This window comes from Prionailurus bengalensis, chromosome A1, assembly GCF_016509475.1.
Source record: "Prionailurus bengalensis isolate Pbe53 chromosome A1, Fcat_Pben_1.1_paternal_pri, whole genome shotgun sequence".
Lineage (NCBI taxonomy): Eukaryota > Metazoa > Chordata > Mammalia > Carnivora > Felidae > Prionailurus > Prionailurus bengalensis.
Window position 1 is genome coordinate 148,059,865 of NC_057343.1, and position 14,599 is coordinate 148,074,463.

The window sequence follows — 14,599 nt, forward strand, 5'->3', positions numbered from 1 at the left end:
ATTTACTGCACTAACCCTTTAAATCCAAAAGCAATTATAAACACTGTGGAGCTCTCAATAATTGCCCACTGAGTGTGTAAATTTAAAATGGCAATTTCAGTTTTTATTTCACCAAGACACGGAAGAAAATGGAATTAAATACTAATTAGTGTATGTGTGTCATACACCTGAAAGATTAGGGGGATACGGTGCTCATTATAAGTGAGTTTAAGCAAAGTACTCAAATGTTTCATTTGAAGTACTGAGTATAAACAAAAGAATGAAGTGACAAGGGAAGTTAATAATGTTCAAACAGAAAATCTGGTACACGTACACGAGTAGACTTCCCAGAGTCTCTTAGATATGATTTTCCTTTAAGAAAGGGATACACTTTTTCTTTTAAAAAATAACTTAGGAAATAAGATGTTATTAAAGAATACAATAACATAATAACTCTGAATGTAATCTCGAAACATTTCTTAAATGACAGTTGTGAGTTTTCAGTTTTCCTCCATTATACACAAGACTGTTTCATCTAATATAAAAGCCTTTTTGGGATTTTTTGGCTTCCTTACTATAAGACTTTTTGGCTAATTTCCTCATCCCTCAAACACAGCTGTATTGAGGTCAGATCAGTTGGAAAACCAGGGAAATTGTTCTGAGGACTGGGAGAAGGGTCTCCAAGGTTGGAGGGAGACAGCGTGGCAGTTGTGAGGTGCGTGGAAGTGAATTGGGGGAGAGAAAAAGGCAGTGCCACAGAGGGGAGGGAACCGTTTTTGTGGACAGACAAAAGGGAGAGAAAAAGGGGTTGAGGGTAGCATAGGTTTTGTACAAGAGGAAAACCTCTCTAGACCACAGACAGGGGAGTGAGAAGTATTGAGTGTCTCAGATATTTTTGCAAATAGCATTTGGAGTTCCAATTCTGAGGTTTTGGAAATGTGCAACTTTCTCCACAGTGGAGCTGTAGCACACACTCCTGGGGAGAGGGAAGGTGGTCCCAGAGGGCATAGTGTGGTGTAGAGATCTCTGGGGCACATTGAGAGAGGACATTCCCCTTCCTGGAGTACTTTTGAAAGAGAGTATATTGCCTCCCCAAGGACAAAAACCCTGCAGGCACCAGCAAGAGGCTTTTCAGCAGCAGGGGACAGAGGCATCCAGAGGAAATACAGCCTTGTTGCTGCTTTTATCAGTGCTACACCATAGATTCTGCACACTACACAGGTGTGGGATTGTTCTGGGACAAAGGACCTAAGACATAGCATGGAGAGGCTCTGTTTCAGAGGAGGGGGTGGGTCCCTGTTGTGCTGGGTCCTTTAAGACTTCAAGTTTTGAATCCAAGCCACATGCCAAAAGAAAAACCACAAAGGGAGAACTGACTGCCCTCAGTATTCTGTGAGGGCTGCATGAACAGGATGGGGTGTGAGATCTCTTGTCTGTGGACGAGAGATTGCGGTGGCACCATTTTCCCCTCAAGACCAACATGGTGGGACTCCAGAAAGCAGCACTGTGGCCACTGTGGAGGTGGGACCCAGTTACACCAAACAATGACCCCCCTGTGGGTGGCAACCGCTTATTTACTGGGGTGAGACTGACTGTGAGACTGCGCACTGGGCCTCTCCTCAAGACCAGCACAGCCAGCATCCTCCATGCACCAAGCACACTGAAAATCGAGTGCTTGAAAACAACACCCACAGTTCTCATGGAAACAGACCAGGCTTACTTTTCTCTCTTCTTCTTCTTCCTTCTTTCTTCTTTCTTCCTTCTCCTTCTCCCCCCACCCCCTGCTCCTCCTCCTCTTCCTCCTCCTCCTTCTTTTCCTCCTCCTCCTCTTCTTCTTCTTCTTCTTCTTCTTCTTCTGGAATCAGGCTTATACTTTCTTCTTTGTTTCTTTAATTTCCTTTCTCTCTCTCTCTCTCTCTCTCTCTCTCTCTCTCTCAGATAAGGCTTAAATCTTTCTTTCTTTCTTTCTTTCTTTCTTTCTTTCTTTCTTTCTTTCTTTCTTTCTCTTCCCTTTTCTTTGGAATTAGCCTTACAGTTTTTGATTCTCTCTTTTGTTTTTTTCATTCCTTTTCCTTTTCTGTTTTTTTTTGGGGGGGGTGGGAATCAGGCTTTTATCCCCTTTTTTTCCAGGGTTATCCTAACAAACAAATCAAAGCACATCTAACAAAGCAAACACCCCCCACTGCAAGCAAAGAGGGGTGCTGCAGAGGACTGATGATTGGGAAAGAACAATCAAAATGCAACAGCAGAGAGTATCAGAAACATTTGCTGAAATACCAAACCTAGTGGCATTAAAGGGGACAGTGTATGACCCCTTTTTAATATAGCATTACTCCCAGGTACAGGAAACATAAAAACTTTTGAAACACACAAAAGACAGAAATTTAGCCTAAATGAGAATGCAGAGAAATTTTCCCCAAAAGAAAGGTCAAGAAGAAATCATAGCCAGGGACTTGCTCAAAACAGATATAAGCAATATGTCTGAACAAGAATTTAGAACAGCAGTCATAAGACTACTAGCTGGGCTTGAAAAAAAGATACAGAAGACACCAGTGAACTCTTTCTGCAGAGATCAAAAACCTAAGAATAAGTTAGGATGAAATAAAAAATGCTGTAATTGAGAACCAAAACAAACTGGATACAATGACAATGAGGATTGAAGAAAGAGAGGAGAGAATAGGTGAAATAGAAGATAAAATTATGGAAAATAATGAAGCTGAGTAAAAGAGGGAAAGGAAATTACTACATGAGGGGAGACTTAGTGAACTAAGTGATTCTATGAAACAAAACTATATCTGTATCAAAGGAGACCCAGAAGAACAAGAGTGGAAAAAAAGGGTGGCAGGTTTATTTGAACAAATTATAGCTGAGAACTTCCTTAATCTGGGGAAATAGAAAGAAATAGACATTCAAGTCCAAGAGGCACAGAGAACTCCCCTCAAAATCAACAAAAACAGGTCAATACCACAACATATCATAGTGAAACTTGCAAAATACAAAGATAAAGAGAGAATTCTTGAAAACAGCTAGGGACAAAAGATCCTTAACCCAGAAGGGCAGACACATACAGTAGTAGCAGACCTGTCCACTGAAACTTGGCAGGTCAGGAGGGAGTGGCAAGAAATATTCAATGTGCTGAAGGGGAAAATATGCAGGCAAGAATTCTTTATCCAGCAAGGCTGTCATTCAGAGTAGAAGGAGAGATAAAGACTTTCCCAGACAAACAAACACTAAAGAAGCGTGTGACCACTAAACCAATCCTGTAAGAAATTTTAAGGGGGATTCTCTGAGTGGAGAATAAAAAAGAAGACCAAAGCAACAAAGACGACAAAGGACCAGAGAACATCACCAGAAACACCAACGCTACAGGTAAAACAATGTCACTAAATTCATATCTTTCAATAATCACTCTGAATGTAAATGGACTAAATGCTCCAATCAAAAGACATAGGGTATCAGAATTGATTAAAACAAAAAAGAAGACCCATCTATATGGGGCTGACAAGAGAGTCATTTTAGATCTAAAGACACCAGCAGATTGAAAATGAGGATGGAGAATCATTATTCATGCTAACAGAAGTCAAAAAAAGCCACACTTATATCAGACAAACTAGATTAAAAATTTTTTAATGTTTATTTATTTTTGAGAGAGAGAGAGAGAGAGAGAGATTCTGTGTCTCTTCCTCTCTGCACCTCCTCTGCTCATGCTCTACATCTCTCTGTCTCTCAATAAATAAACGTTAAAAAAATAAAAATAAATAAACAACACCACAGAAATAAAAGCAATTATAAGAGGATACTAGGGAAAAGTTATATGCCAACAAACTGGGCAATCTGGAAGAAATGGACAAAATCCTAAAAACACATAAACCACCAAAACTGAGAAAGGAAGAAATAGAAAATATGAATAAATCCATAACTAGAAAAGAAATTGGAAGTAATCAAAGATCTCGCAAAAGTCCTAGGCCAGATGGCTTCCCAGGGGAATTCTACCAGACATTTAAAGAAGTATTAATACCTATTCTTCTCAAACTGTTCCACAAAATGGAAATGAAAGGAAAGTTTCCAAAATCATTCTAAAGACAGCATTACCTTGATTAAAAAAACATAAAAGACCCCACTATAAAGGAGAATTACAGGCTAATACCCATGATGAACTGAGATGCAAAAATTCTCAACAAGATACTAGCAAATCAAATTCAACAACACATTAAAAGAATCATGCATCATGAACAAGTGGGGATATTCTTGGGCTGCAGAGTTGGTTCAATATTCACAAATCAATTAGTGTGGTACACCACATTAATAAAAGAAAGGATGAAAACCATATGATCCTCTCAACAGATGCAAAGCATCTGGCAAAACATAGCATCCTTTCTTAACAAAAATTATCAAGAAAGTAGGGATATGAGGAACATACCTCAAGATCATAAGGCCATCTACAAAAGACCCATAGCTAATATCATCCTCAATGGGGAAAAACTGAGAGCTTTCTCCCAAAGGTCAGGAATGCCCACTCTCACCACTGTTGTTCAACATAGTACTCTAAGTCCCAGCCTCAGCAACCAGACAACAAAAAAATTATAAGGCATACAAACTGGCAAGGAGGAAGTCAAACTTTCTCTCTTCACAGATGACACAATACTCTACGTGGAAAACTCAAAAAACTCCATCAAAAAACTGCTAGAATTGATAAATGAATTTAGCAAAGTAACAGGATATAAAATCAATGTACAGAAATTGGTTGCATTTCTATACATCAGCAGTGGAGCAGCAGAAATAGAAATTGAAGAATTGATCCTATTTGCAATTGCACCAAAAAACAAAAATTATCTAGGAATAAACCTAACCAAAGATGTAAATTACCTGTATGCTTAAAACTATAGAAAACTTATGAAAGAAATTGAAGAGGACACAAAAAAATGAAAAACATTCCATGTTCATGAATTGGAAGAACATATATGGTTAAAATGTCTATACTACCTGAAGCAATCTACACATTCAATGCAATCCCTATCAAAATAACACTAGCATTCTTCACAGAGCTAGAACAAACAATTCTACAATGTGTATGCAACCAGAAAAGACCCTGAATAGCCAAAGTAATGTTGAAAAAGAAAACTGTAGCTGGAGGCATCACAATTCCAGACTTCAAGCTGTATTATACAAAGCTATAATCATGAAGACAATAGGTACTGGCACAAAAACAGACACATTTATTAATGGGACAGAATAAAGCACCCAGAAAAGGACCCACAAATGTATGGCCAACTAATCTTCAACAAAGCAGGAAAGACTATCCAATGGAAAAAACAGTCTATTCAACAAATGGTGCTGGGAAAATTGGTCAGCGACATGCAGAAGAATGAAACTTGGTCACTTTCTTACACAATACACAAAAATAAATTCAAAATGAAAAAAGATCTAAGTGTAAGACAGGAAACCATCAAAATCCTAGAAGAGAACACAGGCAGTAACCTCTTTGAACTTGGTTGTAGTAGACATGTCTTACTAGACATGTCTCTCGAGGCAAGGGAATCAAAAGCAAAAAAAAAAATCAATCTATCTTTAATCAAGATAAAAGGCTTCTGCACAGCGAAGGAAACAATCAACAAACAAAACTATAAAGCAACCGATGGAACGGGAGAAGATATTTGTGAAGGACATATCGGATAAAGGGTTAGTATCCAAAATTTATAAAGAACTTACCCAATTCAACACCCAACACACAAAGAATCCAGTAAAGAAATGGGCAAAAGACATGAACAGACACTTTTCCAAAGAAGACATTCAGATGGCTAACATCACATGAAAAAATGCTCAACATCACTCATCATCAGGGAAACAGAAATCAAACCCACAATGAGATAACACTTCACACCTGTCAGAATGGCTAAAATTATCAACTCAGAAAACAATAGATATTGGAGAGCATGCAGAGAAAGGGGAACACTTTTGCATTGTTGGTGGGAATGCAGACTGGTGCAGCCACTCTGGAAAACAGTATGGAGGTTCCTCAAAAAATTAAAACTAGAATTACTGATGATACAGCAATTGCACTACTAGGTCTTTACCAAATGGGCACATGAACCCCATGTTTATAGCAGCACCATCAACAATAGCCAAATTATGGAAAGAGCCCAAATGTCCATCAACTGATTAATGGATAAAGAAGAGATGGCATATATATACACAATGGAATATTACTTAGTGATCATAAACAATGAAATCTTGCCATTTGCAACAACGTGGATGGAACTAGAGTGTAATGTTAAGTGAAATAAGTCAGTCAGAGAAAGACAAATATCATATGATTTTACTCATATGTGGAATTTAAAAAACAACAGATGACCCTAGGGGAAGGGATGGAACAATAAGAAAAGCAGAGAGGGAGGCAAACCTTAAGAAACTCTTAAATACAGAGAACAAACTGAGGGTTGCTGGAGGGGTGCTAGGTGGACGATGGGCTAAATGCGTGATGGGTGTTAAGGAGGGCACTTGTTGGGATGAGCACTGGGTGTTATATGTAAGTTAGGAATCACTAAATCCTACTCTTGAAACAATACTACAGTATATGTTAACTAAAATTTAACTTAAAAAATACTTTTAAAAGACTTTTTATGTGCCTGTATTGTTTTTCTGTGAGTTCATTATCACCTTCAGACTAAAAGCAAACTAATAATAATAATAATTTTATCCCCTTAAAAGAGGTATTTAATTATTTTAGTTAAGTTGATAAAGTTAGGTTTAATCTAAATTTAAAAGTCAACCACTGTCCTATTCCATTGAGGTTATTTCCACTTATAACTAGTGGGATAAAGAGAACTTAAAGTTGATTTGTACTTTGGAAGGCAGAATGATGTGTAAGGTTAAGGTAGGCAATAAAGTGGGACAAAATAAAGTGAAAAGTCAGGACTGAAACATTAATAAGGTGTTTCTCAGTAAAAATACCGCGAAAGGATGTTATTGTGGTTTATTAAAACATGGCAATGACTGAAGCTCTCAAACATAATTTGCCAAACCCAGATGCAATCTAGTGACATTGTCTCACAGTGTTGTGCAATTTTTGCTATTAATTTTAATTTCTAAAGCTTTGTCATGACTACAATCCCACAAATGCATTTCATAACAGGCAACTAAGCTGATTTTTAAAAAAATGGTCTCTGCAATGATTTTTAACAATAAAATATAGGCATTTTTGTTCTCATCTATTTTAAACCTTAATTGTACATTCATTAGCTTGGGGTCAAAACTGTATAAATGTGCCATTACCACTATCTGGAATTCTCTTTGCACATGTAGCTACAGATTAGAAAAATCATGTGTAATCTAAGAAGCAATTTCTGCAAATGCACGCAAAAATAAATTCATCAAACAAAACAATTCTGGTAAACACATGGAGCCATATAATTAAAGAAGTATATATAGGATATGTAAAAATTCACAAGAAACCTGAACAAAGGAAAAATCTGAAGGGGATTCTGGCCCAGTTCCTAAGGTATGGAAATCATGTTACCTGGCCATAGATCAACTTTTCATTCTACTAAATTCCCGTAAATCAATGCCTGGACATTGCACCTAATAATGTCAAATCATGGATTTCCATGTTAAAAATGACCTCTGACTCCAAACACATAGTAAACAAAATCGCTCAACTACTTAAATCAAAATTCTGTAATAGCTCCATGGAAAAAGCCCCAAACTTTTTAGTATGTGTGAATCCTAAGGCACACTTACCTCACTCGCTAAATTTGAACATGTTCCTCTAGCAACTTATACACAAGTCATGATTTTCTATATGATGTTCCCCAGATTCTCACCTAGCATCTTTGATCATGCTGCTCTGTAGGCTTTTAGTCTCCATTGAAAGGCATTTTCCAAGGCCCACCTAAAAAGCTATTCTCCCATAGGCTTTCTCATGATAATTATTTCTTCCACTAAACCCACCATATACTGGGTATTCCTTCTCTTCAGCACACACTCAATGACTTGTTACATGTTATTAATGTGCTCTCCCCAACAGGGGTATAATCTTACACAGAAATCATGCTTTAATCATCTTTCTGTCTTCCTAATGTGTAGTTTACTTACATACTACTTAGTTAAGGTAAGTCCTCAGAAAGCATTTAACTGGATAAAATACAATGTGCTGGTATTATTACCATCCATCCCATTTTAGGGAAATCACTTACGATCTTGGTATATCATGTTTTTTTCTGTTTAAAAAAGTAGCTGGCTGATGATAATAAATAAAAGAGTATGAGTTGAAAAAGCCTCAGCTATTGAAAGTGGGTGCTGAAGACATTTTTGGTATTCGCGTTATCTAATCTGTACATTATATGTTCTGTGCATGTGAAACCACTTCTAAGACGGAGAAAGAAAACATGCATTTTTTATTTTCTTGAAGTGTCAAAAGTTGTGGCCAAATGTTAACAGGTGGCCTATGTGGAAACCTTCTAGGGGAGCCTGGGTGGCTCAGATGTTTAAGCTCTTGATTTCAGCTCATGTCATAATCTCACAGTGGTGAAATAGAGCTCCTTTTGCTCTGAGCCTGGAACTGGCTTAAGATTCTCTCCCTCCCTCAAACTCTGCCCCTCCCAGGCTTTCAGGCACTGCATGTGCTATCTCTCACATAAAAAAAAAATTGCAATATTTATACCCCAAGAATTTCAACATTTTTAACCCTCAACACACTTTACAGTCAACGTACATATATCCCACAGTTTCAGATTTCATAGCCAATTTGGAGTCAGCTGAATCATCCTGTCCTCTGTCACCATGAAGAAAAGTCACACTTTGGGCTGTGATGTGTATTCTTTCTGAAATGACTCTGGTCATTCCTTGGTAGTCACCTTGTCCCATCCCATGTGTTACCTGAATCCATGGCCATCTGTCATTTTCTGCAGCTGTCCATGCATTTATAAGCCCCTTCTTATTGAGACGTGCATAGTAGGGATACCATTTCTGGAGTCCAAAAAGAGCTCGGTGGGTAGAGGAAGCTGTGATTTGCTGATTTGATATGATTCCACCTTCGATTCCCAATGGGCCTGAGCATTCTGGGAACAAATCAGGAAAAATTGTGAATGTATTAGAAATAATCCACATTTAAAATGTGGCTGTTAGATTTGATGGGAGATATTTTTTAAATGAATTTATTTTGTACCATCATGCTTTTGGAACTCCTCATGAAGGAAATGATTCTTTCTCCTGATGACACTCTCTTCTTCCTTTGCTTTGAGTATGGCACCTCAATAGATACTGCCTTCCTGCATTATGACTCTGCATTATGCACTGTCATCCCTGGGCTGTTGATCACATCAACCAAAGTGCAATGCCCTTAAAGGACCTACATCATAGTTTACATTTTCAGAAATTAGCATACCTCATTAATTGCAAGCCCTCAATAAATATCTTTGATCCATTGTTTCTTGAATAGCCTATATCTGAGTTTTGTGTCAAAATGATTTTCATACTGACTTTACATTTCCCACCACTATAAATTTTTTTAACTTTAATTTTTATAAACATCATCAGATATGCTTCCAACAAAAATGGCAACATGTAAATATGTCAACTTTTAATAATAACTTGAAATATGTTATAATAGAAACATGTAGACAAATTATTTTTATGAAGTTAAGTAGGTAAACTCTCTGAATTATACATAACTTACATACACCAATAAGTAAATTAAGATGTTAAAATATTTATATTTCTAATATTTTAAATTCAAAATTCATAGCTAAACATATAGGTGTTTTGTGCTAACATTTTAATTTTATTTTATTTAAATTTGTTATCTTGGAAACTTAAGAAAAATTTCTTAATAAAAATTTTAAATTCTAACATTAAGCATAATGCAATTCAAATAATACGTTCTTGGATATCAAATGGCAAATCTACCTGAAAAGTATATATATGAATTTCTTATTTCATAAATTTCACTACAAACTAAATTTATTAAGGTTTGAAAATTCAGAATAAGTACTATTATGATAGTTCTCTTAATTTAGGTTTTATATTATACTCAACATTTTGTCAAGTTAGATTTGTACAATAAACATGATAATTTCATTATAAAATATACTATGCTGATTGATAAGAATTCCTGAAAATATGAAAGGAGTACACTGACATTATTTATCAGTATATATAAGCCAGCTTGATCAGTGATTGTCACCAAGCATACTCTGGATTTTAATAACTACTGAGGCCCAACACTTGTCACTAATTAAATGTTTACACTTAGAATGTAAAAGAAATAATTTTGCAGCTGCACTATAAAAGCTAATTTTATTTATCTTAAAAAATTAAAAAGATGTTTCTCATTGGTAACCATTTTTTCATTAAACATAAACATGTTTCTCCTTTGTATTCCATATTCAGGGAATAGGTAGCTCAAGCACATTACCTACTAACATTTCTCCAATGGCTTTAAAACCTTGGGATGCTTTTTATAAAATGGATGAAAATATGTGGAAAAGTAATGATCTTAATCAGACTTTATCAGTAAAGATGGCATTAATACAACAAAAATTGCACCTTGGTTATTGACAACTGATAAATTATATAGTTTTAGGTAGACGTACTGTATCACTTTGAAGTCATTCAATTAAGAAGCCATTCATTTTTAGAATTGCAATATTGGGAGAGGTAATAATCTGATTTTCACATTCCAGAGAAACTAACCTCAAAACCTCAGATGTTGAACCTTTGGATTCTTGTTTTGCTTTCCACTTTAAACTTCAAAATCTTTCCAGACTTCATAAAAGCACTAGGAGACTTTCATGATGATACTTTGATTTTAGACAATTGCAGGAGGCTGGCTTTTTAAGGATATTGCCATGAAAGGAATCTCAAGCATCCTTGTCTTGAATTTGTACAACATTTGGATGGGAAAATGCCACAGGCAAGGAGACCATTTACAAGTCAGTAAATAGGAGACTATAGGCCAGTCGGTAGAACAGCAGAGTGAAAGAGCCAGCTTTCATTTAATTTAATTTAATATATAATTAAACTCAATGATGGCCTTAGAAAAAACTCTACACCATTTAGTTGGGTACTTCTAAAACCCTTATGTTGAATTGGACATTCTCACCAAATCTGTAACCATTTTAAAAGGGAGAGATTAGACCTCAAACCACACTATTCAGTAAGTCTACTTCACTGATACTCTTAACCTACCAACTTCCACTTTTTAATTAACATGCCAGCAAACACTGTTATATTATCAGATAAGTCAAATATCCATGAACAATTAAAAAATATATATATATTTGTGTCTATATACCTATATGTATATCATTTTTTACTCTGGCATAAGGATCCCGATCTTAGTTATGCCCTCACTACACATACATTCAAACAAAACACAATCAAAAAATATAAAGTGACGTGTTATATCTTCATAGGGCTTTACAGCTTATAAAACATTTTTACATGAGCTTTCCCACTGCTGTGATGCCAAATTTATTGGTATTTCTTTTCTCAGTCTTCAACTCCACACTTTTATTTATTTTTTTATTTATTTTTGTTAAAATTTTTTTTAATGTTTATTTATTTTTAAGACAGAGAGAGACAGAGCATGAATGGGGGAGGGTCAGAGAGAGGGAGACACAGAATCTGAAGCAGGCTCCAGGCTCTGAGCTGTCAGCACAAAGCCAGATGCAGGGCTCGAACTCACAGACCGTGAGATCATGACCTGAGCCGAAGTCGGAAGCTCAACTGCCTGAGCCACCCAGGCGCCCCTCAACTCCACACTTTTAAAAAATAAGTTTTTATAATGTTCGCTTGCATACTGTATGTTGCAAATCAATAAAGCACACCAGAGGAAACATGAGTATGTGTGGGGTTCTTGAATGAAGCATGCATCCTTCAAGTGCCAGCTTACTTCCTTACTGTCTAGCGGTCCTCAGTTTTTCTTGTTTTAAAAATTGGGGTTATGGTGACACTGTGATTCACCAGCTGTGAGAAGTGCTTTTCTTCTATAACTAAAAATTGTTTAAAAAGAATGTCACTTGCATGTTTCTCTTTAGAGCATACTACTGAGGTGATCCTGGACTTTTAGCTTCTCTGGGGCAGGCACTGGGTCCCACACAGTGTTGCACCCTTAGGTGCCCGTGGTGGTTTGTACATACACTGAGTTTAGTCAATAGGTGATGCATGTTGGTATTGGGGGCTATGTTTTTCCACAAAGTAAACTCGTAAGCAAATCCATGGCATATACTTTATTTCACACCGAAAGTTGTCACAACAGTAGCTCTTCTTCACTAGCTAATCATTTGGATCACAATCAAATGGATGTCGTCATAATAAAAAAGTTCAAAATCCAATTTCCTTTTGCCTGTGCTATCCACTTCCCCAATGTCCTATTAAATTCAGCAGTTACAAAAACTAATGAAGGAGTTGCAATTCAGAATGCAAATGATTATACACCTAAGATTAAGTGACCTTAAGCAGTGAACAATAAGATGCTCAAAATAAAGTTAATATGGAGATACATATCATCATCGCTATCAACAAATAGAGAACAAATATGAAATAATACCTGATGAACAACATAATACTAGATGCACATTCTGAAGTTCAAAAAGAGCATTCACATGTATTTTCTCACATCAGCAAAATGGTACTTCAAAGAAAAAAGGTTAACACACTTATTTCATAAATGAGAAAACCTTTGTGAAGGGAAGTTAAGCTTCCAGATGAACTTCAATTCCAGATGAGCCTGAAACTGAAGCCGATTCTTTGCCCATAAAATAATAGCAACTGAAGAGCAAGTGAAGAGTTAAGTAATTCTTCAAAGGTTAATTCTGGATCTTTTTCTTCTGCTGTTATTTTATATGGGGTGTGTGTGTACTTATACCAGGAGACAGGATAGGACAATTAACATCAAGATAACATGTATTGTATCACTAGTGACATTCAGGATAAGACAGAGCTTTCCTAAATTGGGATACATTAAAACAATGGATGACAGTTTATGGCAGAGAGCCACGGAAGTAAATATTGAGGTTTTCATGGTTTATGCCCCATAGGTGTTAAAAAATTCACCTACTACCATTATTGGCCTATGAACTGTTTATCTAATAGGGATAGGCTAATTCACTTCCAACTAATTTATTGACCTCTTACTATGTGCCCATCCATCCATCAATCCTCCATTTAATTCGGTTTTGAAAACTGCGTATTTATTAAAGGCATCCTATGTATTAGGGACTTTTCTAGGCAGTGGCAATACCAGGATAAACAAAGCAGAGAAGGTCTCAGGTCTCAAAGAGTTCGTATGCTAGTGGGGAGAAAAACTGTAAACAAATACTTGAATAAACAAGAAAATACTATGAAATGATAAGTAAAGAAAAAAGATGGGTGAGGCAAGTGGAGGTGTGTTGGGTGATCAGAGATGGCCTTTCAAGAGGTGTCACTAAATCTGATCTCCGGGTGAGTGAGAAGCAGGAGCTAGCTACTGTAGTAAGTTTGTTGCACTGGTTTCCTCAAGGAGCTTTTAGTCCAGTGGAAGAGACACACACAGAAATTAAAAACAACAACAAACACATTTGAATATGGTATCTGTGATAGTGGATGCACAGAATTCAATGGGACATAGGAAGAAGTAATCATAAACCACTTGGGGCTCACGGAAGGCTCTCCAGGAAAAGAGTGGGAGCTAGCAGAGTGAAGAAGGAAAGAAGGGAAGACACAGAGACAGGAACCAGCTTGGTATGATTAGAGAAGCAGAGGCATTTCAGTACCACTAGACCAGGATGGATTGGGGTGGGGATGGTCAAGAGATGAAGTGTAGACAGACCAGAACTTGCTGAGAGAACTTGCTTGGATTTTTTTGAAGGATTCTAACTATGGTCATATTTTCATTTAATACCAATCATTCCTGCTATACTGCAGAAGGTAGGTTTAAGAGGGGAAAAATTACCGCCGAATAGCAGGCTACTACAATTGTAGAAATGCAAAATGATGCAGATCTGAAAGAGGGATGAAGAAGAGGAAGGGTTCAAAGAATATTTAGAAGGTAAAGTTGGGCAGACCTAGTAATAATGAAATGTCCAGTGGAGGAGAAAAATGCAGTATGTTCAAAGATGCCAGACAGCATAGACAGTGTCCCCTTTAGTTGGGATTCCCATATTTCACAAATAACACTGTTGAATCCTATCTTTCCCTGAAAATTTTGTCAAATATTACTCTTGCTGTTGGATTTAACTTGGGAGGACCTTCTTTTGTCCCACCTGCTGCTGTCATGCAGGACCCTACTGAGCTGCAGCCACATCAATCAGGCTGCAAGGACAGGATTGAAAAGAGAAAATCTGCCTCAGTGCTCAAGCCATACTCAGAACTACCTACCCCCTACTCATTCACATGTATTGTGTGCATACATCTGTTGTCCCACAAAACAGTGAGCCCCTCTGCAAATAGGGATTATATCCCCCATGGCATCCAGCAGTAAACTTTGATCTTTTTTTAAAAAAAAAAAATTAAAGTTTATTTATTTATGAGATAGGGAGGGAGCACGAGTGGGGGAGGGGCAGAGAGAGAGGGTCCGATGACCTACACTGACAGCAGAGAGCCTAATGCAGGGCTGGAACTTAAGAAACGTGAGATCATGACG

General features: G+C 36.9%; 1 protein-coding gene across 2 annotated transcripts in view; it reads right to left on the bottom strand.

Annotated features, from left to right (window-relative positions):
- EDIL3 (EGF like repeats and discoidin domains 3) overlaps nt 1-14,599 on the bottom strand; it is a 422,530-nt gene that overhangs the window by 136,286 nt on the left and 271,645 nt on the right. For both annotated transcript variants that reach the window (XM_043593259.1, XM_043593258.1), the window contains one exon: nt 8,854-9,035. In XM_043593259.1, the coding sequence (XP_043449194.1) occupies nt 8,854-9,035 (182 nt within the window). The remainder of the gene's footprint in view (nt 1-8,853; nt 9,036-14,599) is intronic.